Here is a 26,836-nt window from a genome sequence, read left to right on the forward strand (position 1 = left end):
CCTGAATTGCTGTCCTTCTGAGTCTCAATCTTCTTCTGATTTCTTGGCTACAGTCTCAATTTGAATGGATAATTAAACCAAGATATAAAAGATGTTTTAACCATTTCAGTTTCTTCATTGTCAGCATCAAAGTTGTGTGATTCTTGGTGAGACAGTCCAAAAACAAACAAGATTTACAGCTATGGTCTGTGGATTAGGGAACAAGTAGACCAATATTTGTCCCGCTGTTTATGCCATGTTGCTCTTTGTTTCTTCTTATATTTACAGTGGGGCCTCGACTTATGAACGTCCCTACTTATGAAAATTTCGAGTTACGAAAAGCTCCAGCCACAAAATGTTGCTTTCATTTGCGGCTGGAGCGTCTACCTACGAATACAAAAAAGGCAGGGGGAAATTCAAACCGTTGCTGGAGAAGAGGCTGCTTCTTCGCCCCAATGGTTAGGAAAAGGGAGGCTCAGCTTCCCGGGCTTCCAACACTGCCCTGACCACCGCGCTGGGTGCCGGTGCTTTGGAAGCCCAGAAAGCTGGCGGTCGGAGGGGCTTTGGAAGCCCGGGAAGCCGGTACCCGGCGCAGAGGTCGGGGTGGCTTTCAGCTTCCCGGGCTTACAAAACCGTCTCCGCTGCCCTCTGCCTCCCATCCCCGCTGCCTCCATCGCTGTTTTTTGTTTTTTGCAGCCCCAGGGACTTGCAGTGTTTTATTTGGGTTTTTTTCCCCCTTTGGCTGGAACGGATTAAATGGTTTTCAGTGTGTTCCTATGGGAAATGGTGCTTTGACTTACGAAATTTTCATGTTACGGCCACCGTTCCAATATGTATTAATTTTATAAGTTGAGGCACCACTGTATTCTGTCAGCTACACAATATTAAGTGCCAATTATAAATAGATGGCATGAGCATGTAGTATATTTTGTTTGGCCAGCAGGCCTGTTGCTGTTGTGGTGGTGGTTGTTAAGCATTTCTGGTTGTGTTATTTTGTTTTTCTTTTGGTTTATGTGACCATCTATATCAGTCCTCTGCTGGCCATGTCCAGATGACATCAGTGATTATGTGCAGTGTGGTATCTCATGTGGAAGTGAACATTATTCCTTTGGCCTGCCTACAGCCATTTCCCTACCGGAGCTGGTGGACTTTGTCTCCGTGGCACTGTTGGGCTCCCCGAAGCTATTAGTTTTGGGGAATTTCAACGTGCATGTGGGGGCAGAGATTTCCGGGCCAGCTCTTGAGTTCTTGGAGACCATGGCCTTCTTGAACATGTCCCAACATGTCAACGGCCCCACCCATGTGGGTGGCCATACACTTGATCTGTTTTTTCCCACCAATGGGAGCGAGAGTGGTCCGATGGTGACTGATCTTGAGTCGGTACCCTTGTCATGGTCGGATCACCACCTAATAAAATGCACCCTCAAAATGGCTCTCCCCCCTCGCAGGGAGCAGGGACCTATTGTTCCAGGATCTCCGGGCGTTGAAGCGGGTCAGGAGATGGCTAGAGCGCAAATGGAGAAAGGACCCGATGGATTATAATTGGATAGCTGTCAAGATCGCTACTAATCTTTACCTGACTAAGGTAAAGGCTGCCAGTCGAGCATACTTCGCTAACTGGATAAGCGAAGCGTCCAACCAGCAGGCGGAACTATGCTGTATAGTACGCAACCTATCGGGAATTGGTCTGAGTAATGGGCCTCCCCCTAGTTTTTCACCGGACCAATTTGCAGCATTTTTAAAATTGAAAGTGGAGGCCATCCACCGGAACCTCTCTCCGTTTTTGAATACAGTGAGTCGAGCAGAGATGTCCAGCACTCCGTCTTGCCGGGTGATTTTTGACTCCTTTCAGCCTGTCACACCTGACTTTGTGGCCAGGGCGCTTGATCGCTGTCGTGCCTCCTCCTCCTCCCTGGACCCTTGCCTGGCCTGGCTAATCAAAGCAGCCAGGCCTTCAGCAATGGAATGGACCACTGTAATAATTAATGGGTCTTTCCTTGAGGACAGATTTCCATCTGCCCTCAAGGACATACTCATTAGGCCCATTAGGAAGAAACCTAGTTTGGCGGCGGATGAAATAGGCAACTATAGGCCCATCGCCAATGTTTCTTTCTTAAGCAAGGTGGTCGAGAGGGTGGTGGCTGATCAGCTCCAGGCGCTCTTGGATGAAACAGATGCCCTGGATCCATTTCAGTCGAGCTTCAGGCCATGCCATGGTACAGAAACGGCATTGGTCGCCCTTTGTGATGACTTATTGAGGGAGGCTGACAGGGGCAGAGTGTCTCTGCTGTTCCTCCTTGATATCTCCGTGGCCTTTGATACCATTGGCCATGGTATCCTCCTGGGGAGGCTCTCTGAGTTGGGAATAGGTGGCCTGGCATTGGCCTGGCTCCGTTCCTTCTTGGAGGATCACACCCAGAGAGTGCAGCTTGGGGAGAGTGTCTTGGCCCCATGGAGTCTCAATTGTGGGGTCCCACAGGGGTTGATTATCTCCCCAATGCTGTTCAATATCTACATGAGGCCACTGGGTGGGGTCATCAGGGGGTGTGGAGCCTTGTGTCATCAGTATGCCAATGACACTCAGCTCTACATCTCCTTTTCACCAACTGCAGGAGATGCCGTTCTGTTCCTTCAGCGCTGCCAGGGGATTGTACTGCAACGGATGCAGGAGAGTGGCCTGAGGCTGAACCCGGACAAGACGGAGGTACTGAGGGTGGGTGCCTCCACAGCTGGGGATGTGGGAAACTCCCTCTCTTTTTTTTGGGGGGGGGGTGACTCTGCCCGCCAGGGATGGGGTCTGCAGCTTGGGGATCCATCTGGACCCGGTGCTTACGATGGAATCTCAGGTGGCGTTGGTGGTCCGTACCACCTTTTTTCATCTTAGGCGGATAGCCCAGCTGCGGTCCTACCTTGATGTTGGGGCATGCACTACGTTGGTGCATGCGCTCGTAATCTCAAGATTAGACCACTGTAATGTGCTCTATGTGGGGCTACCTTTGAAGCTGCTGCGGAAACTACAGGTGGTGCAGAATGCGGCGGCCAGATTACTTAGTGGAGTGAAAAAATACCAACATATCTCACCCACTCTGGCCTCGTTGCATTGGCTGCCCATCCGATTCCGCATCGACTTCAAAGTGTTGATGCTTACATACAAAACCCTAAACGATTTAGGGCCTTGATACTTGGCGGAACGCCTACTCCCACCAAGATCTACCCGTGTCGCTCGTGCAAGCCAGGAGGTGAGGCTGAGGAGCCTAACACCGAGGGAGGCCCGGAAGGAAAAGACAAGAAATCGGGCCTTCTCGGTGGTGGCTCCTCGCCTCTGGAACAATCTACCTCCTGAGATTTGCGTGGCTCCCTGCTGGGTATCTTTAAGAATCAATTAAAAACATGGATGTTTCGGAAGGCCTTCCCATCAGATAATTCCTGACGCCCTTTTCTTCCCTTTCCTATTGTCTCTTCTATCTTGCCCTGTGTTTTTGCTATGTAAAAATTGTTTTATATATATATTTATTGTATTATTTTATGTTGTTAGCCGCCTAGAGTGGTCCTCATCTGACCAGATAGGCAGGATATAAATAAAATAAATAATAAATAATAATAAATTCTTTTTACACTGGTAAGCACTGCAATGCAACGTATAAATTATATGTTTAAAAAATAATTATTTGTCCTAGCTTAGCACTATAGTGCTAAATCAATACAGCACTACTTCAAATCCAACATAGCATGGTATTTTGTCTACTGCAGAGGCACAAAACTTTTTTTCAGTATTTACAAAACACCAGTTATGGGGTAGTTAAAACTCTATATTGGGCATGTCTAATTATAATTTTACTAGAACCAAGGAACTGGTAAAAGAAAGAGATCTGGAGCAAGTATCACCAAAGTAAACAAAGTATTTTGACCAAAATTAATTTTAAAAGGGGAGTGTGAACCAAGCTCTTAGTTTGCAGAGCTATAACTGGAGTAACATGGACAATGCCAGAAAAAGAGTCCCTGTTCACAAGTTTAAATGGCAACTCCAACGCTTGTGTATAGAACCTTCAAGATGGTTGTCATTTGGGCACAGCATACACAGGTAGCGAAAGTATACTGACTTTCTTTATAACCGTACAAATGCCAAATGGGATGCAACGGCTCTGTTTTGATACTGGAAACAACACCTTGCTCTCAGTCATAGGCTATAGTCCTATGAATTTGTGACCTTTTAGTGATCCTTTCATTAACAGGCTGCACAGCTCTTGTAAATTCAAGGCTATGGTGTCCTTTATTAAGCCAATTCATTCATATTTGATCTTCCTCTTTTTCTGCTGCCTTCAGTTTTTCTTGCATTATTGTCTTGTCCAGTGAGTTTTGTCTTCTCATGATGTGTCCAAAATATTATACCCTTGGTCTAGTCATTTAGAGAGTTCAGGCTTGATTTGATCTGGTTTATTATGTGCTGTCAAGTTAGAAATGATTTATAGTGATTCTAGCAGGGCTCTCAAGTAAATTAGATATTTAAGGAGTGGTTATAGCAGTGCCAAACTCAGCCAGTTTCCATGGCTGCAGGAGTATTCAAGCACAGATCTGCTGAGTCCTAGTCCGTCATTCTATCTAGTACTCCACACCGAGTGTCTGATCTAGTATGTATATGTACTGTATGTATGTATTTTGCCTTGGTCTCCAGTGATGCTTACTTACACTTCACAATTTTTATAAGTTCTTTCATAGCTGTCCATTCAAGTTTCAGTTTTCTGAATGGCTGTGATCTCCATTTGGACTAATGATTGTGCCTTGGTACAAAAACTCTTTGGCAATTTTGATTTTTTGTTGTCAACATTAAAGTTAAATACTTCTTCAAACAGATAGTGTTCCTTAATAACAAAATAATACACCAAACTGGAGCCTGGTTTTACTATGCTATTTAGGAACATTAGGGAGATGCTATTGTTTGCCTTTCATTGATATAAAACACATGAACACCTGTTAAATGTGCCCATAGGCAATACTTAATGGGTATCAATTGCAATTTTAATTAGCAATTTATTGTCTACCATCACAGTCTGTAGCTATTAACTATGACTTTCTAGAAGTGGAAGAGGGCAAATTATGTATTCATTAACCAAAAAGTCAAAGGAGTTGTTCTTATAATTTTATACAAAATTGTAAATAATTCTGTAATTCTGTAACTTTAATCCATCTTATTTGGTTTGCTGTGAGAACTCTGAGGTATGGAGCTCCTACACTACTGGGTCTGCTCTTTCATTTTCATAAATTGCTCCCACATACATCCAAACATAGGTTGTACACCTAAGGAAATTCTCTGTTATTTAACAAAACAGATCCAAGCACAGGAACAGAGCCTAATTGAGGCTTCAGAACAGAATTTCCCAAAACATGTGCTTTTTGAATGCCAAGAGAAATACATTAAACAAGTGTGAGTTCAATGTTTGACTAACAATGAGCACTGCCTGATGCATCTTTCATGGTTCTCTTTTCTGGCCTTGTCTCCAACTTGGCCCCATGAAAGGAGCAGCTAGAAGGGGCTCTGATTCCTATGAAGAACCCTTGGCTCCAACAACTATGGAACTGGGAAAAGAGATGAAAATCCACTGTAGTTTGGCCTCAGGCACACATGACAAGGGCCAGTGCAACATGACATTGCTTGCCTCTTAGGAAGAATATTAACCTAAGATGAAGACCAACAAGGCAACATCCACTGGACAGAGAAGGAACATGTCCGTCTATTGTTCACTTTCCCACCTTCTGGGTCAGGAAGAAAATTTGGATCCAACTACCTTCAGATTGCTAAACCATTAAACAATATGCTCTGGACCCATCTGTGAGCCAGACAAAGGACTGGTGTGTGTGTGTCCAGTGATTATATTATTTGTAGCTTTTCAACCATCATTTATCAAAAGGCAGAGCATATGAACAGAACATATATCCTGAAAACAAAAGAGTCTCTGCCAGGGCAAATAATTCTAGCATATCTCTAAGTCTAGAGCAGGTGTGATTGGGCCATTTCACCACTCCTAATGAACAAATGTAATAGCATTACTTGACTATAATGAAAGGTTTCCTTTCACATTTCAGTGACTGCTTTGATGTTAGCCTGCCTCTGCTGTAGGTAGCAGACTGAACTCCTCTTAGTCTGTAAAAATAAACTGTTGATGTACAAGAAGGCCAAAGTGTTGCTCCAGTTTCAGTTCAGGAGAAAGGTAGATAGTGTCAAAAGAGAAGAACAACTGAAATTGAGAGACACATCTTTTTTTTCTGTAGGATTTCAGGGAATACTTTCATATTGCATAATGACTTGAAGTGTTCATGTCTGTTTAAGAAGCATTGCCTGGAATGGGATTCAGAATGTTTTTGTCATCCTTTTCCCTGTCAGATGGACCAAAGAGAACAATGTCTGAAACGTCCTCATTCTAAATCAGATTGCTTTGTGCTAATTGACATCAGTGAACACCAAAGCTGACTCACTGGGGATACAGACTGAAATTGAAAGAAACCTGAAGCATTTTCAAAACAAAAGAAAGGCTGAATCAGTAGTAGGCCATAGGTGCAAAAGAGATGCGAAAAATGGTAATATTTAATATGGAAAGGGGTTTTTCGGAGTGGTGAAAGTATTGCAGTACACCTTCCAGACTACTTTCCCCCTAAAAACTACACAACCTTAAGGGAGAAAAGGTCAATTGGCTATCTTATGGATTGGACTAGAGCCAAGATCTGTCATTAGTAATGCTAGTAAATAAAACCAAAGAGGCTGGAAATGATTAATTCATAGAAAATCATACATAATGTTCAGTGGCTTTCACAGCTATCCAAATCTCATGCAGCGGCCCTTCACTCTTGAGCCCTGCATGGATTCCAGTTCGAAGTTACATTTCCAACATCTCAGGTAAAAATATAAACGTTCATTTCCTGAACTCTAATGGGTCTTCCCTTGAGGACTCTCCCTCCTGAGCTGAGGTAAAACCTTCCTCAAAATCCCCATTTTCATCATCTGACCCAGCTGCCATTATACAAGGCACCTGCTCAGTTTTCTTTCCCCTAGTCAAAGACATTTTTCTTCCCTCAGGCTTCTGATCCAACTTACAAGCCTCGATTTAAAAAGTACACTTTTTTCTTCTGTCAGTGAGTGTCTGTGTTATAAAGTTGCTGCTTTCCCAGCACTGGTAATCTCGCTACAGTGTCTAGGCCTCTGGCTCCCAGCTAGGCCTCCCACCACAGACCGAACTTCTCTCTCTGCCTCAGGCAACAAAATCACTCAAGCCCACAGCTTCACCCTGTCCCAGATTTAGCTGTCTTGAGTCCCCTCAGCCTATCTGCCCTTAGCCCCGCTTTTGTCCCCTCAGAGTTCTCCCTTGAACTCAGGACAGGCTAGCCAAACCGCCACAGATTTCTGCTTTGGGCCACTCACTTCCCAGAAGCCTCCCTATCTTAGTCCCCAATCTGAGCTTCAGCACCCTCCTCCTAGACTTTCTCCCCATGAGACAAGTCCTAGGAGGTTACCCACACATCCACTCAGACTTCCCTGACTAAAATACCCTGCTCTGGGCACCTTTCCAGTATAAGGCTTTACTGGATTTCTCATATCCCACCGCTGCCACCAATTTATATGTAGCGGGCCACTCTCAAGCCTTTACCCATCCAGGCCTCAAAGAGTGTTCACTACCTTTCACCAAAACTGATGCCACCAACCTATACTTAAAATCAAAAGGACAAGTGTTTCTTTCAAACAAATAAAAATGTTTATTGATTACACAAAAATAAAAAGGGTAAATCACTGGTATTAAATCAATTAGTCAATCACTGTTTCTCAGACACTAGCTCACACAGACTTTTCCCTCACTGACAGGCTCTTTCTCACTCACTCTATCAATCTCTCTCAGCTCTCATCTCTCAAACTGATCTGATCTCCTCTCACACATCACACACACCTTATATAACCCAGCTCCTCCCACTTCTGCACCACCCTCCGTCCTCTCATTGGCTGAGGTTCCCCTGCCCAGCTGTGACGGACAAGTGAGAGCAGAGCTGAATGCCACAGTATATAACACTGATAAATTTTCCAAAGATGAGTAATAGTTATGACTTTCATATCCCTGTAATTATGCACCTGTAAACAAAACAATGAGAGTGCCTAATTAAATAAAAGCAGCCAGATCTACAAGGCAGAATTTCTATTACTATTCATTTAAGAATATGAGATTCAAGCAATTATCATTAAGTTGTAATATTTAAGTGTTCATGCCTGACAAGGAGCTAAGTATTTATCTTTGGATGCTAGGTGAGTAAATACTAACTTTTGTATGGAACACTATCCAAAGTCTTCTTTCCTTATTTCTTTTCTTTTCTTGATATCACTTTATAGTTTTCAGGGCTATGCCAGAAGAGCTTAATCAGATGCAAATCATAACAGCCCCAATGGCAAGCATGCACAGTCTCATGGAAAATTGCTTTGAACAAACAGGCCAATTAGAAAGAAATTCAACCGCAGGCATCTTTAAATAGAAAGGTCTTTTTGTATAAATGCCTGCATAGAAGCAGTGAGGTGCACATTAATGGAAAGGGAGACCCATCCTGCTGGGGCCATAATAAAAAAGTTCCTATTTCTTGTGTTTGCCAATCAAATAGATTTTAATGGTGGTCAATTAAGGAGGACCCTGATGTCTGATTTTAGCTTACAAGCCTGCTCCCAAGCTGTTTTGTGCTTTAAGGGTTTTGACCAATACTTGCAATGCAATCACTCAAAAAAGGATATTCCCCAGACCCCAGTTTCATTTTAAGCACTAATAAGAGAAATGGAAGACACATCATACCTGTATTCTTCCTGGGTGAACCGTGGAATTACTGAGGGTTGCAATACTGAAATTTCTACAGTAGTGGTGTTGAATTTCACAGGGTCACCATCATCATAGGCAATAACCATGAGCTGTTGAGCACACAAAAAAGGACTCAGTCTGCATGTCATCCTAATTTTTTTTTCCAGGTATAAATGCTACTTTTTTGATAATCTTAAATAGCATCTATTCTTATTTGATGGTAAATGTAGTACTGAACTAAGAGATTCATGACTCTGAAAATGCCACATTGAAACAAATAATATATGACATCAAAATGTATCCAAAAGTGCAATTCTAAATCTAAGTTCCATAAATATTCCAAACAACAATTGAAGATTAAAGTATATCACATTTTAAAAAATGGAGACAATTTGAATTAGTGATGTATAGAATTCCCAGGACAAGTTTCCTGCAGAAATGAAATCCTTTTTAATTCTCTCAAAATTCTTCAAATAACTTTTCTCAACATGAACCTCCAGCCTATTCATGACATTTTATTTTGGTGAAACAGGTATAAATTCAGAACAATGTCTACACTTCACTGTACATACAAGACTATTAAGATATTAGCAGCCCAGCAAATTTTGATGGACATTGCAGATCTTCTGTCTCCCATGATGCAAACCGGTAAGTTTTCTGAACAGGGGAGTTACTTATAAAGAAAATTTCAAATTCGGCACTTCTCCAGCACAGAATCTGTTGTATTCTTTTTCCAAGAATGGCATTCAATGTTATATTTGGGTGATTATGAATCCAGTTATTTGAATAATTAAGTAAACAATCAAATAATTGTCAGATCTTGAGATTTATTTATTTATTTATTTGCATCAAAGCAGACTTTTGCTTCCAGGATGTTGGACGCAGTTTTCACTGCCTTGCCCTTTCTTGTGAAGTCTCTTCTGTTTTCTGAAAAATCTGCTCTGAACGGCATAAAATAATGAGAAGGGCTGATCTACTTGCCTTTGGCTGGTAAGATCATCTATAGATTTCCATTAATGGAAAGATCCCAGTTAGCAGGGGCAGCCCAAGCCTTTCCACTCTGTGCAACAGGAAAGAAGCCCCCAGTGTTCTCCAACATATAGCAACACAACCATATCACTGATTCATTAGCCATCGGATTCCGAAGGGGCAGAGGAACTCGAAACCAAATTGCTAACATGCGCTGGATTATGGAGAAAGCCAGAGAGTTCCAGAAAAATATCTACTTCTGCTTCATTGACTACGGAAAAGCCTTTGACTGTGTGGACCACAGCAAACTATGGCAAGTCCTAAAAGAAATGGGAGTGCCGGATCACCTTGTCTATCTCCTGAGAAACCTATATGTGGGACAGGAAGCCACAGTTAGAACTGGATATGGAACAACTGATTGGTTCAAAATTGGGAAAGGAATACGACAAGGCTGTGTATTGTCCCCCGGCTTATTTAACTTTTATGCACAATACATCATGCGGAAGGCTGGACTGGAGGAATCCCAAGCCGGAATTAAGATTGCCGGAAGAAATATCAACAATCTCAGATATGCAGATGATACCACTCTGATGGCAGAAAGGGAGGAGGAATTAAAGAACCTTGTAATGAGGGTGAAAGAGGAGAGTGCAAAAAATGGCCTGAAACTCAACATGAAAAAAACTAAGATAATGGCCACTGGTCCCATCACCTCCTGGCAAATAGAAACGGAAGATATGGAGGCAGTGACAGATTTTACTTTTTTGGGCTCCATGATCACTGCAGATGGAGACAGCAGCCACGAAATTAAAAGACACCTGCTTCTGGGGAGGAAAGCGATGACAAACCTTGACAGCATCCTAAAAAGCAGAGACATCACCTTGCCAACAAAAGTCTGAATAGTCAAAGCTATGGTTTTTCCTGTCGTGATGTATGGAGGTGAGAGCTGGACCATAAAGAAAGCAGACTGCCGAAGAACTGATGCCTTTGAATTGTGGTGCTGGAGGAGGCTCTTGAGAGTCCCCTGGACTGCAAGGAGAACAAACCTATCAATTCTAAAGGAAATCAACCCTGAGTGCTCACTGGAAGGACAGATCCTGAAGCTGAGGCTCCAGTACTTTGGCCATCTGATGAGAAGAGAAGACTCCTTGGAAAAGACCTTGATGTTAGGAAAGTGTGACAGCAAGAGGAGAAGGGGACGACAGAGGATGAGATGGTTGGACAGTGTCACCAAAGCTACCAACATGAATTTGGCCCAACTCCAGGAGGCAGTGGAAGACAGGAGGGCCTGGCAAGCTTTGGTCCATGGGGTCACTAAGAGTCGGACACGACTAAACGACGACTATTGTTCCAGGGGTGGGGGTGCACACTTTTGTTCTTTTAATGGAACAACAAATACAGCAATGTTACTGTTATAGATCAACAGCTCTTCTTGGATTTTCTTTAGTACTGATGGGCAGTGGATGTTAACAATTTTGAACGGCATGTCGCAGTTTGATCCCTCACCTTGCAAAAGTGAACACCTAGCAGAGGTCTAGCCTGTCTCTGAGGGCTCAAAGGAAACAATTTATTTTTAATCTCCAGCCTTTCAGCCTCTTTCACCCCTACTGAGCCCAGCCAGCCATACATTTATTTTTGTTTTTGTAAGTTTTGTTTCATCAGAAAACTTCAGTTGTGTCGATTTATAGAGGTAGACTATGAAATCATTTCTCTTTACTTGTCCAGCTTGTTTGGAATAAGAAAAAAAAATCCAACAACCTAGGAAATGAAATAGTTACTCGTATCCCACAGACTCGTATCGCACAGACTCCCACAGTCTATCAGATTTTCAGAAGAATTCTGCTACCAAGAGAAGGCCTGGACAGAGTGGTCTTCTCAGTTTTTCTGTAAAGCTTTCCAGCAGCTGGAAACTGAGAGACACTTTGATCTTAAGTACATACATTTGGAAAATTTTGTCCCATTGTCTTTTCCCACACAGAAAATGATCAGCATTGGATTGCAAGTGTGCTGAGGACCACAGCCTAGATTTTTCCATAGAAACTGTCAGATAGGTGCCTCCTGTGGACACACACATGCACAGTCACAATGATTTTTCCTCTGGTGGAAGTTGCCCCTCACATGATCATGAGAATGATAATAAAAATGGGCGGGGGGAGTCATTCACCAGATTTCTGTGTGGAGCTGATATTTCCTGAACACCTATCTCTGCATACAGGGCCTTTCCCACAGACAAGAGTGTAGGAATCTGCTGGCCCATGAAAAATGTGCAGTGCTGGAACTCCAGAGTACTCTGGAGGAGAAGCGGGATGAATTTGTTGCCATGGTGCTTTACAACCTGACTGCAGACTGTCTTGGTAAAACAGTATCCGGCTTCCAGTATTTTTTTGTAATATTATATACAGAATAGATAAAAATTACATTGAAAGGATTAATTAAAGCACCAACCAATTATCCAAATATTCTTTTAATACCAGTGCTCAGAGAAATCCTGGGCACTGAGAAGAAAGTCCCACTGTGGGGCTTAATCCCTAGCTGATATGTTTAGGATTGCAGGGGTAAATTACTGAAAGAGTCACTTCGGCATTTTTCAGTGATTCCACCATAATATGCATTTTATGGATTATTCATAGCAATATGTTCTTGTAGCAGAGATATCAAAATGTTTAAAAGCTACAAAGTCACATTCCTTTCACATATCAGAAGTAAGCAGACACTACTTGTCAGAGTTAGAAACACACACACACACACATTAGGAAAACATTAAGAACTAGTAAAAATAGATTTTTTTCTCAAGAAGACTGATGACTGAGTTAAAGTAGTCAAAATCACAGAGAAATGCCCTTTTTTTTTTGCTTGTCTGATGGCATATTCTTCAGTTAGCATATTATTCAGTAATATAGGTTATTACAAGGAACTGTTTTAATCCAACATACAAAAACAAACTTATCAAAATCTGAACTTGTCCTTTTACTGTAAGAATCAAGCAACTCTCCTTCACCAAATGAATCTGAATATTCTTTCTGTAACTACTACAGTGGTGCCTTGACTTACAACCATAATCCGTTCCAGAAGATGGGCGTAACTCAAAATGGTCGTAAGTCGAAGCACCATCCCATAGGAATACATTGAAAACCCATTAATCCATTCCAGCCTGTGGGGGGGGGAACACACCACACAGCAGGCCCGATCAGAACACGATGGGGCTGAAAACAACAACAACAAAAATCACAACAACACACAGGAAGCCGCATCGGAACGCAATGGGGCTGGAAAAAAATAAAAAAACCCCACCACACAGGAAACCCCATCGCAACGCTGAAAGAAAAAAACAACAACTAAAAATAAACAGCACAGGAAGCCCCATCGGAAAGTGATGGGGCTGAAAGAAAAAACAAAATAAAAAATTAACAGCACAGCCAGCCCAATCAGAATGTGACGGTGCTGGAAAAAATAAAATAAAATAACCCACAAACAGAGCAGTTCCATCGGAACGTGATGGGGTTGAAAGGAAAAAAACAATTAAAAATAAACATCACATGAAGCTGTTTTTTAAAAGAAAAAAACCCAAAAATAAACGGCACAGGAAGCCCCGTCGGAAAGTGATGGGGCTGAAAGGGGGGGGAAACCAACAATAAACAGCACAGGAAGCCCCACTGGAATGCGATGGGGCTGAAAGAAAAAACTACAACCCAAAAATAAACACCACAGCCAGCCCCATCGGAACGCAATGGGGCTGGGGAGAAAAACAAAATTAAAAAACACACACAAACAGAGCAAGTCCCATCGGAACACAATGAGGCTGAGAAAAAAAACACCAAACACACCAAAAAATATAACAGCACAGAAACATAACCCCCACAAGCCCAAATCCACCCTGCAAAATCCTGTAAATGTACTCACCCAGAAGCAGAAAACAACACCAGGCAGTTCCAAACCTCTCTGCAAATGCACACACTCTAACTGTTGGGGCGAAAGAGCTACAAAGAAGCTCTTCACCGACCAACAGTTAGTACTCTAATTTGAATTCCCCACCTTTTTTCCCAGCCTCTTTTCTGTTTGCTACTCGAAGTTCCGGCCGCAAGTTGAAGTAAAATGTTGCGACTGGAGGTGGTCGCAACTCGAAATGGTCATAAGCCAGGATGGTCGTAAGTTGAGGCACCACTGTACATTCTAATCTATCCTTTCAAAGCTGTATTATCATTAAAAAAATTCTACCGCCAGCCAGATGATAAGACAGAGAATATTAATTAACATTAATAATTGATTAATGTACTGATTAATTAACTTAATCTCATCAAGAAATAAATGCAATTTCAACATTGGCATTAACAGCAAAAAATAGTAAAAAGAACTACTAAACTTTCTTAGAAATGTTATCCACTTTTTGGAGTTCAAATTGTACAGATTATAGTGGAGCCAAAGATTAAAAAAAAAAGCCCTTTTAAATTTGTATATATGCACATCTCTCTTAATGTTTCTTCCTTCAAAGATTTTTACCTTTCTCAGGCTTGTGGTATATTTCAGAGAAAAAGAACCACATGTATATTTTTTAAAAACACACAAATTAAAATGTGTACATTCGAAAATTTCAGATAGATATGCTCCAGTCAATTAAAAGAAACGAACACACAGAGACACATGCATAGACACACAAGCACACAGACACAGATTGAAATAATCAATATAATTAGTCTTCCAGGTGGCAGACAGTTTTGAAACCCCGTGTATCCCACCTTGAATTCTATGAGGAACAAAATGCAGGCTAAAAAAATATCAAATAAATTAAATTGTGTTCATAACACAGTCTTCTTTTATTCATGTCACATGACAGGAACTATAATACAGAGAAACAATTATCTTCAACTGTGTTTGGAGAAAGGAAACATTTCTGTTCAAGGGGCTGCTTCTCTTCCCACAAAACCTCATACAGGGTTTCATGAGGTAAATAAATTTAGTACATCATGATGATGGAGAATAGCTGGTGGACAAAAACATTACTTTTTCTCAATCTACATTTTATTAACATAATTCTGCAGTAAGGAATAAAGATGAAATACAACAGCTCTCAGAGAAAAAAACCCCGCAACCTGTGGAAAACCTTGCGAAGTAATGCAGACTGATTTGGATACTAGTTTCATTTATGACCAATGGAGTAAGATACAGTGTTCAGTGTAAACATGTGAGACAATAATTCAAACACAGGCATGCACTATTGATTGAAGCCTTTGGACTGGGAAAGAGGAAACTAGATCTATGCAATATCAATGAAAGTTCACTATCATTCAAAAATATATTAAAGTATGTACACAGGCTATTACCTTAAACAGTGTACTCGGCTCTTCATTAAGGTTGACTCGAGTTACTACACGTCCAGTATCTTCTTCAACATCAAAGATACTTGCACTGTAAGGGAATTGGACCACATCTACTTTATACCTTACTCGACTTGCTGGTGTCCCCTGTAAGAAACACATAATTTTATTATATTTAGTAAGGCCTGGAAAACAAGACAGGAATACTCCAATATATGCCCACAAAGCTCACCACACATGCTATGTTTCAGTGCATTTTTAAACATTAGATGACTATTTAATATATACATCATAGAAAGCACATCAGTATTATTGAAAGAATGTGTTGCACATGCATGTGGCTGTATTACACCATTTATGCATCGGCAGGGGAGACTGACATACATAAATACAGTAAGCTTTCATGGTCAATCTTCATTTTCAAATTTGCAAACATGGAATTTTGACATTTAAGTTTTAAAAACTAAAGTATAGTCAATTTAAGAATACCATTTAGGAGAGATAAGGTATGTTTCAAATTGTGACTACACAAAGTTTGTAATTATGTTGTTAACTATTCTTTACATATTAGTTTTTCCCTTCAACAGAGGCTCAAGAAATAACACACCACTGTACAATTACCAGGGCTTGAAAAATGCACTTGTCCAGTCATCTGTGACAAGTGAAAAAATGCTGCTTGACTAGCCACACCTCCCTCCCTGTCTGCCTCCTTCCCCTCTGCCTGTCTCTCTCCCTCAATGATTATGCAGTCCTCCCCTCCCATTGCAAAATGAAAATAGCCCTCTTCTCGCGAGAAGAGAGTTCGAGTGGCACATAGATATATAGCTATGCAGGAGAATGTAGAGTAGTCCCATGCTGGAGAATATGGAGATTCCCTGCTTCCAATTTCAACCCAATGACACATTCTGGGGGTGGGAGGGAACCCTGGCTCCTTAAGAGGCTGGGTGCTTTTGCTTTCAGTTTTATTTTTGCTGGATACATTTTTTAAAAAAGGCATTCAAAATATAAGCTTCATGATCCCACAGACACACAGGTAATAAAGCAACCCAAGTCTGAGGGTATATTTATTTTGGAGTTGTTCTCATTGTTAAGTAGAAATGAAAGTGAAAAAGTGCCTAGTTTAAATTTGTTAACATAAATTACAAGGCTATAGTCCGCTCATGCTGACTGGTGAAATTTTTACTGACTGGTGAGACATTCTAAAAATTTTCAAGCCCTGACAATTACCATCCACAATGATATAAATACATCCTCACCCAACATTAACTGAAACATCTACAAATTTCTTGGTAAGACCAAACACCAAAAAAACTAAAACATGTAGATTGGACAATTCACTTCTGCATGTTCCATTGAGGGGAGCTATGAACTTCATGTTACTCGTCATTTTATAGTTTTACTATCTCTGTCTTTCATATGTTTATTTGTAAGCCACCCAAATTTATGTTATTGGATCAGCTTATGAGTGCCATAAACTAATTTAAAAATCCTGTTGGGACCACTAAATGCAAATGCCATGGGAATGAGCAGAAACCCATCAGCACTACCATCTGGAAATTGCTAGTGAAGGACAAGTAGAATCACTGAAATGGAGCATTGGCCACAGCCAACTCTGATAGCTACACCAGAAGGATCCCATTCTTGATGAAACTTGTCTCTCTCCTGAAAAAAGCTTTCCACAGGAAGACAAAGTAGTCTTTGTATCAATTCTGAATTCTAAGTGCAGAAATATCAGACAATCAATCTCACCCATGAGTTGTTGTACCTTTTGTTTATTTAGGAGCACCAGTGATTACGAACAACAGCCATTCTTCTTACATAGATCTGACAGAAAATTAGCTTCAGAAAGATAATTAAATGTGGAGTTTTCTGTCACTTTTCATCTTTTTTTTATAGTTCTCTCAGGAATAGCGATTGTAATCTCTGCTATTTCATCACTGTCATATGTTCTCCTTGCTAAAGCGTAACGTGATATTCCTGAAGTCACATTCTCTTGTCATCAACCGAGGTGCCAGATGCTTAGGAGACAATCAGCAACTGGAACCATCAAGCAATTCCTTGGTGTCATTAAGAGATTCCCCAGAGAAAACATATCAAAAGTACTGTCCAAATGGAAGAGTAACCCACTGGGATTTGAATATGTGCTAATTGAAAAGCATATGTTTAAAAATTCTGCAGAATTGCTTCCTATATGTTTTCCCATTAATAGCTCTGCTGCAAGACATTTTAGAAAATCTTAGCTAGATTCCAATTCAGGAAAAAGAAATTAAAACAAATATACAAGGGGGCGAGCATATTACCCTTGTCCCTCCACTCTTTCCTTCCATTTATAGCAACCAGCAATTTAAAAAGGAAATTTGTCTCTCATGTATAGAGGTTCTTCCTGCACTCCATAATCTCTTAGCTTTACCAAGCCTTTTTAGAGGAATAGGAAGACCCTTAATTTTTTTTCTAGTTAGTGTTCTATTTGTGATGTTTTGAAACCCAAAGAAATATTTGGAAGATGGGTCTGATCTAAAATACTAAAAATATTTAGCATAGGGATATAGTGAAAAAAAATGTATACAATATAAAAGCTGAAACCCATTAGTAAGTAGTAAGTTGCTGAAACCCAGTAGTAAGAATAGATCCACTGACTCAATGGAATTCATGAAGGAATTGATTCACCAAACCCCACTGATTCAATGAATCTACTCCAACTGCAACTTAGGTTTACTACAGAATTTCAGCCATTGTTTCAAAAGCAAGTATGTTAGGGCAGACATAATAGGGAGGAACATTGTTCTCCATAGTAGTTTCAATAGATAAACATACATAATTTTTCTTATTTTCTTCATGGCTATCATACTGATCCCCACATATTCACAGTGTATCAGAATTTTAAAACATCATCTATTACTGAAATAGGCAGTCTTCAAGTCCTTGCAAACATAAAGTTTTCCAACCAGATTAGAATGCACAAAGATGATTGTACTCTTAGTGTCAGAAGCTGATTTAATGTTTTTTTTTTCTAAACACAATTACGAAAAAATTACTCATATGCAGCAGTTTGGTTCAAGATAGTGACAATTACATTTTGTTCCAAAAACTAAAAAGTACAATTAGCATTAAACATCTGCACGTTAGTTAATTTGTTACTGCATTCCTAAAGTTGGCACAAGATAATTATTTGAGATAAAGCTACTTTTCTTTCAAGGTTTGGGAAAAAAAACAATGGTAGGACACTACATTTACTAGCAACACTGTAATTGATTGACAAACAATATCACAGGATTTTGAGGAGTGCATTTTAAAAATGTACTGGCTCTTACAGTCTGTCACATTCATTATCTTTCCAATATTTCTTTAAGGCACATAAGAAACCAGCTGATTGCTGTTTTGAGCATCAAGAAGTTTAGAAGCCTGTGTTAGAAATTTATATGTATAATGAAAAGTGCTATGTTCCCATGACAGATATGCAAATAGTTAATGTATTTTAGAATATAAAAATTAGTATCCTTGCAGCATTCTAAACAAACACATCCAAGGAATAATTCCTACAAAATAAATGCTCTTAATTTGTAGCAACTGATAGAGTGGACTTCTGTGTTCTTTAAAATGTAGTTAGGTTCTGCTTACTAGCTTCCCTATAAATGCACAGAAAACAGCTTCAAAGCTTAATTTTAAACACATTAGAACTGACATCTGGAAGCTGAGCCATGGCAAATGGACTTCTTTCTCATTAGGTTGAAACATTTCACTACTCATCCAAGTAGCTGCTTCAGTCAGAACAATGAAATACTAGTGTGATCTCACTCTGAGACAGAAAATTGGGGTAGCACAAGGGAAAGAAAGGAGCAGGCTCAGAGGGCAGAGAGTATATCAGAGAAAGATGGAAAACAAAGATGGTAGCTATGACTCACAGAGCAGAAAAGCAGTAAAACTTGGCCTCACTGAATAAAATCATCTGTTAAACATTCTATACCTATAATTGAGGAAACGAGGTGATCTTTACACTTAGCATTTCCACACAGTCTCTAAAATTGCACCATTCAATATAGCATTAACAAAGCCAAAAGGGAAAATATCATTTTGGCTATGGCAATGGGCATGCATAAATGAGAGAGCTAAGAGGCTCCCTTAACACCTCATCTCCAGGCTTATAAAAAAAGAATGAAAATTATGCATATTCTCCTTGATTGTCCTAATGACTCTATTTCACCCCCTACTAACAGATTGTTATTGAATGACTATTCCAAAGCATAGGCATTTTGGTAAGACTGACTACAATTACTTGGTGTCCTTCAGTAGCATTATGCTGTTTCAATAAACATGAGCTGCCTGCAGTAAATAAACACAAGAAATCTGCTTTCCTGCTAAGAGAATAAGGGGTGCCAATCTGAGCAAGATAGAGTCTAATGTGATGGGTGATACAGAAGAGACAGGAAACACAGAAATAATGGGCACTTGAAGATTATTATCACTTATCTTCAAGCTGATGGGGCAAATTCAAGGAATATTGTCAAGAAGAAATTGCTGAATAGCAGAAACAACAATATCTTGCATGTTCCCATAAAGGAAACAATTTGATTTAATCATTAATGGGATACTGAAGATATCACAAATCTTTGTTAAAAACAACTGTTTAATGGCTAGGAGGAAAATCATCATTTTCCCGATAGTTTTGTGCCTTCTTCTGCCTTGCTGTCATAGAAACTGCATTTGTGGCTAATGATACAGAACTACTAGCATCACTGATGCATCCTATTCATTAGTACAGTATGGATAATAAAGAGCACTTCTAGTAACAAGCTGCAAGGTCTGGCTTTCTATGGATTAGATTTCAGGAAACAGCTTTAGGTCCATTAACAGCCAGTCTTATAAAACTCCAAAGTTTGCATCTCTTTACAGAACAGGATGCAAGTTTGCAAGTTGACATTCAGAGAGCAAATTTCTCCATCCAATATTTGAGATTGTTTCTTTTTCCATTACCACCACAGCTACAAATTTAATCCTGAATAACCAGATAAATAGGCATCTATGAATCTTCACCCTCCTGCACACTTTTGACCCCTTTGTCCCCAACTTTGGAAAGGCAGAAATTCTACTTATCACGAGAAAACTGTTCAATACTTTGAAGAGTTTGGGTGAATAGGTAAGATCGCCTATACTGGAGATCCTTTTCCTTAGAGGCAGAAAATGAACTCTACATGAAGAAAGAAAATAATGCAAGAAAAGCATTAGTGGGTGCTGGAATCTTACAGGAGCAATGGATTATGAACCTGAACAGTTGAATGCTAACCTAGATGGTAGAATAATCTGAGCTTTTCCTATAAGAGTCCTCAGGCTGAATCTTTGATCATATTCTTCAGAGTTTTGATAAATGAGTCAGAAACTATCCATCATGTGTATACACTTCTGTCAATCAAACACCAGAATGAACATCAATGGGAAAGTTGAATGTTTGATGTCGGTGTGAAGGCTGCTTACAGCAAATCATTTATGTTATATTCATATCTTCCATTTTAAGAAAGATTTTAAAGGTTTTCTACATAAGTATATTTTCTGCTGAAAAACGTACAATATTAAAAAAGTTTTTCAACACTTTTGTTTTATTTTCTATTGAAGTTCCAGAATTATCTCAAATACCATATAAAACACTAATTAAGATAAAAAAAGAATTTTACTGGATTCATCAGCCTCAATGAAAGTCCATTTTCACAACTCTCAAGACTCCTTGTGAGAACTAACATACCTTTCCTTAAAAATCCACACGTTCATGATGCTTATGAACTCTCCGGAGAAATGCACACAAAATAATACACACATTTAGCAAATGGCTAAAAATGCATATAGCTAAAAATATGCATGCATATGCTTTAGCCAAGGGAGAAATGCATACATTTTGATAAAATGTATAAATAAAGGCATATATTCAAAATAACGAATTCACACAAAATCTCGCACCCTAAGGGAGGGTAGGAAGAAAACTGAGATGGGATTTGTAGAAACACAACAAAGACAAGACTGAGAGAGCTTCACATCTCCAGATTTTGCACAGAAATTGTTCCATCATTTAACAAAAGTGTGGAAGGGACCAAGGCAGAGAGATAAGAATTCTACATTATGGTTTAATCAAAAAGCAGCTCAGGATGGCAGAGAAGAGGTGGGCTTAAAAATGTGTACCCCTGTATGAAGAAAATTGTGGGAAACCCCAGCCTAAAGGTTGTTAGAGGTAGAACATAAGATCAAAGAGTTATTTTGGCCAATCCCAGTTAATGATTAGGTAACCACTATCCTATCTGTTTCTCTCATAACATACTGTGTAATCATGCTAAGTCAATAAAAAGAGCCCTCAGGCCATTGCCAGGAGGCTCCGCTGGTTTGGACAACTGTTGTTGACTCCTTTTGTTCTCTCTCTGCAAGGCAATTAGCCTTTCCTATGTTAAGTGATCACCACTGAAAATAATACTGATATTTGGTGTGCAGAGGATTAAGGCTATATATGTGGCTTTTCAAGAAATCCTCTTGGGTGTGGTCTATTAAGAAAAGTTTCATTTGCTTACCGGAGGGTCTTGATCCTCAGCGTCAACTGTTGTGATAACAGTGCCCTTGACTGCATCAGGAGCAACCATGCCTCTGTACAGAGGTTTACTAAATACTGGGGAGTAATCATTCATATCCTGAAAAACACAATTAGAAATTTACCGCTGAAGTGTGATTACAGGCACATCTGCAATTGTGCTATCAAATCATACTTTGTTCAATCTCGGCCCACCAATTAGATAATCCATTTGTTACCACCAGGCCTTCTGGATTCCCAATTTTGTTGCTATCTTCACAGGAGACTGAAATTTAAGAGGAAGACGCAAAGCCATAACTATCAATGTTGGCACCTCAGGCAAGCTACACACTATGCACCCCCAAATCAAATTTGTCATTCTTGATGCAATTCATCATGATATGGAAAAAAATGCTAAAAGAAAGTAGGAGAAAATATAACTTTATCAGCTATGAGTTTGATTTGCTTTTACAAATGCATAACTTTTTTTCCTTTTTGCACCTGAAATACCACTGTAGTCAATATCCAAAAAAACTGCGTACATCCTCTCTGTTTCTGTCCTGTGTAAACAGACAAATTGCAACGGGTAAAACACTGCTGAAGCAAGGAAACTAGCTTTGAAAAGTTGAGAGCTGCTAGGGGAAAATGTCCTCTTTTTACACCGTAAAACAGCGGTCCCCAACCCTTTTTTGGTCCGTGGACTGGCTGGGGAAGGCGGAGCACCCCCACGCTCATGCACATGCACAAATGAGTGCACACACATGAACAGCAGCACAGCGCTTGTGCGGGCATGCTTGAGTGCATGGCAGTGCCACCATTTGCACATGTGCATGAGCGAGCACGCAGGTGCAAACAGCCTTTGCGAGGGTGACTGAGTGCGGGGTTGGGGTGGGGCGGGAAGTCTGTCTTCACGCCCTGGTCTGGCTCAGGCCAGGGACCGGCACCAGGCCATGGACCGGGGGTTGACAACCTCTTCCGTAAAACACAAAAACCACAGTAGCTCAAACTGCATAACTATGGACAAACAAGCAACATGAAAAATGCAGAATCCACAAGTATATTTCTAATCTCTGAATATATAAAATATCCTCAGTAAATAAATTGATACTGACTTTTTTAAAATATATTTTTTTATTTTTTAACAAGAGGGGTGACAAAAAGGAAAAGGGGAATTGAGGTTAATGGGGAAAAGGAGAAACAATCACATACTAACATCCATTCTATACCTATTGCCATATCAGAATTCCATGTTATTCTATTTACTCTTTTCTGCCTTCTAGGTTTAAGTTCTCATTTCAGTATATGCTATTCATGTGTTGCCTGTTGATTCAGTTCACTTGTAGAATAAGTCCCATCTTTCTGTTGCCTTTTGTAAAGGACAGTCCTTCATTACTTCTGATAAAATGTCCATTTCTGCTATTTCCCATGTCTTCTCAATAAATTAATACTTACTTGAGGCCTTACCAATCCATTCAAGTTTACTAAGAAGTAACTCCCACTGTGTTCAGTTATATTTCCTGAGTAAGCATGCAAAGAATTCCAGTCACTGTAGTGTAACAGCATCACTCTATAACTTTAACCTCTGTACATCCTTACTATTTCTATTTATTACCATGTATAATTGCAATCCTCTTCTCATTCAAGTAGCCTAACATGATGATGCATTTAATTTATATTAATTAACTCATGATGACTGGTTTTCAGATAGCTGACAATGAAAACAATTGGTTTACTTTAAAAAGGACATATTTTCATTTTATATAATGTCTCAAATGATATATTTCTTATTTTGCTTGAACAGCCAATGTAAGAAGAACATTCTTACATAAATATTAAATAAATATTCTTATGTGTTTGATCTTAGTCAAGAACGCTTTCAATTACTTGAAGTTAGAAAAAAATGGTTGCAATTATTATTTACATATAGTATATATTAATAACATGACTTTCTGTACTGTCTTGCGTATAACCAAGAAGTTGAGGACAGTGATATTAATTGGGTCTGCTGTCTTAACCAGGCTTACATCCTCAAATTGCCTCCTACTTGATACTGATTTTAGTGGAGTTGCCACACTCCTGCATCAATGTATTCATTTCATTTCATTAGTTGTGTCTCCTTCAGTGACTTACTTCTTCTCCATGTTATCCTTGCAACAAGCCTGTGAGATACATCAGGTTGAGGTAGAGTACCAGTCCCAAGTACCAGCCAACCAATAAGTTTCATGGCTCAGCAGAGGATAAGATCCTCACAAATCTGAGTCCAGCACCTCAGCAACAATACCAAAATGGTTTACCTGGGGATAAATATCCCACTGAACCATGTTCCTAAGAGAGAAATGCTATAAGACTTCACCTGCTGCATTTCTGCCTACCACATAACTCTTAAAAGATTCATGAGCCCAAAAACCCTACAACAACTGAGACTGTGAAAAAATACTGCAGCAATCCTAATGAGTGGGGAGAAAGCTCATAATGATCATGAGGAAGGATGGGAAATGCTCACCTTTCAGACTGGGAATATTTTGGAAGAGCAGTTTCTTACTGGCAGCCTCCAGAAGAAGGTGGAATGGTGGGGGCATCCCCAGCAGTCCAGTATCTTGAGCTGCAGGAAGCCATGAAAGAAGGAGCCACTAGTTGTATTCTAAAATTGTGTCATGGCTCCCCCCCTTCTACCTTAATGCTGCCCCTTTGCTTTCCCCTGGGCAAGCCACCACGTTCAGCCAGGGGAAGAGTCTGTGGGAGACAGAGAAGCAACCTGAATGGTGACACATGGTATAGGTGGTGGGAGAGTAAGGGGAATTGCTGGTGGCAGTGGTGAAGTCAGAAAGTGACATGAGCACCATTCTCCCTATGGGGGCCAGCTATGCTCCATCCATGGTTGTCTGTGGAAGAGAGAGAAGTAACCTGAATGATGAGTAGTGGACCATGTATGGAGGCGGTAAGTGGAGAGAGAATTCCCAGCAGCACCAGGCAGCACAGAAAGTTATACAAACATATTTGGCAACCTAGGGCAAAGCTCCAATTGCCCCAGCCTATTTAAAGCCTCAGAAGATCCTGGGTTTTCAGTAGCCCTGTTGAGGCATTAGGTATGAAAACATGGAGGGCTAAATGTGTAGTGGGCGTGTGGGGACACAGGAAAGCCCTGCCATCATGTCACCACTCTGTCACATACCATAAAGGTCTGCACAGGTGCCTGTAAGCACATTCAGCCACCTTTCCATAACCAGAAGTTCTAATGAGGCATGATTCCATATTCTGGAAACACTTTAAGTGCACATTCAGCTGAACACATAAGCACTTTTAGCAACCTCAGTGGTAAACGTACAGAACTTTGCCCTTCCTCTGGGTAGAATGGAGATACTGGGTACAGATAACATGCCCATCTCCATTTCCCATGATAATTACAGCTGTTCAAGCTTTCAGGCTTACTACATCAATGAGGCTGTTTTACACCACTCCATTTAAGTTATATCAATAAAGAAGTCAGTTCAATCTGTTGGAAGAAATGTGGGAATATCAGTACATACTGTCATACATGGTGGATATACCTTCCAATCCAGCTGTTCTGGTCGAGATTTTTTATAGAATTAGTCCAGAGCAAAAAATTATAAGGTCACCAGATCCAGCTCTTCTGTGCTTATTTTCAAGCAATAATGACGCCTAATTCATAAACAGTTGATTACCTTTTTCTGTATGGCAGCATGTTCAGAAATTGTCACAAACTGGAAGGGAACTTGTAATTTATCGTTATATGCATGAAGAAACAGAATATGGCATATTGCCCTAATGAAAAAATTAACAAACCAGTTCAAATTACTTATACAACCTGTGTGTGTTTAGTCGTTTAGTCGTGTCCGACTCTTCGTGACCCCATGGACCAGAGCACGCCAGGCCCTCCAGGCCCTATACAACCTAATCCCCAATATAACTCTTTCAACACATAGTTTCCTTTTATTTGTTTTTTAATGTTAATAAGAATGACAAGACTTATTTTCCACCAGCCTCCCATTTCAATATTTGGTATGATATTCTAATCTGATCTAGTTTACAATGGTATGAAAGGATTATGCAAGATTATACATTTCTAGTTGATCTAGTAGGCAGTTTCTTGACCAGCCCTTCAGACAATACAGAAAATAGATTTTTGTGTTTTTTTTTAAATAAATGATACAGTGATGGTGCACAGTCTGAAAAAAAATCACTTCCATTGTACCTCTGCCAAGGAGCAAAGGAAGTGTTCAGTTTGCTGATAGTCTGAAGTGGCACACTTATTCAGCCACTTCAGGAAATTCAAAACTTACAGAGCTTTGACAGTCAGAAGACTCACTTTTGGTCCATTCCGAACTCTCAGAAGTCTTTGTGATGGACCAAAACAGAGTGATTCTACCATTAACAAAACAAAAATAAAAGCCCCTGATAAATGCTCATCTGATCACCGTCTAAGGTATCATCTTAGGTGTTGCCTTTAGCTTGGTTCAAAGGTGGACATTTTCTAAACAGGGTGAATGCTGTTGATGGCATTTGTTCTTGCCTATGAATCTAGAAAAACACCATCAAACAGGAATGTTCGGGTAAGTACTTCTGTTTGGTATGTTAAGGAGCAATGGAAGCAAAGATCACATTAGTTGGGATATGAGTAAGCGAAAAGCCCTTCAGATCAAGCTTAAAAATGCTTTTCTAAATCCAAGAATAGATCAGTAGAATGGCTCTACACACAAATAAAAAAAAATCTAAGCATGTATTAGCCTAAAGAAGCATAATTAGAAGGCAATGAACAGAATTAAAATGAAATGAATGCTAGAAGACAGTATTCCACAGATTGGTCTGGAATTCCTTCATGCATTACATTTTTCTAAAAGGGCAAAATTTCAGAGTCAAATTAGATTATACACTTAGCATATATTTAGGAGAGGTGTTCCCTCACTGGGAGGTAAACAGAGGCTTAACTGCAAGTCTTGATTCTTCAAGCAATTAAGCCACGAGGAAATCCCATTGTTGAGGAGGAATAATGGGTTAATGGTGGGAAACACATATTCTCCTTAATGTCTGTCTATCAGAGTGAAAAATACGTTTATCACAATATGTGAAATACAGTGTTATTATTTTTGTTAGAACAATTGGACTAGAGGTGCCCTAGAAACAATTACTGTTTTCAATTTGTTTAAGCCATATATTCAACATGCATAGGAGAAAACATTATTTTTTTTTGGGGGGGGATGCTT

General features: G+C 40.0%; 1 protein-coding gene across 8 annotated transcripts in view; it reads right to left on the minus strand.

Annotated features, from left to right (window-relative positions):
- The window catches only part of PCDH15 (protocadherin related 15), a 979,840-nt gene that overhangs the window by 120,226 nt on the left and 832,778 nt on the right, over positions 1 to 26,836 (minus strand). For all 8 annotated transcript variants that reach the window (XM_072995260.2, XM_072995261.2, XM_072995259.2 and 5 more), the window contains 3 exons: positions 21,619 to 21,735; positions 15,080 to 15,220; positions 8,793 to 8,905 (listed from right to left, as the gene is read on the minus strand). In XM_072995260.2, coding sequence (XP_072851361.2) covers positions 8,793 to 8,905; positions 15,080 to 15,220; positions 21,619 to 21,735 — 371 coding nt within the window. The remainder of the gene's footprint in view (positions 1 to 8,792; positions 8,906 to 15,079; positions 15,221 to 21,618; positions 21,736 to 26,836) is intronic.

The sequence above is a fragment of the Pogona vitticeps genome, chromosome 3 (genome assembly GCF_051106095.1).
Source record: "Pogona vitticeps strain Pit_001003342236 chromosome 3, PviZW2.1, whole genome shotgun sequence".
In the NCBI taxonomy this organism is placed as follows: Eukaryota; Metazoa; Chordata; class Lepidosauria; order Squamata; family Agamidae; genus Pogona; species Pogona vitticeps.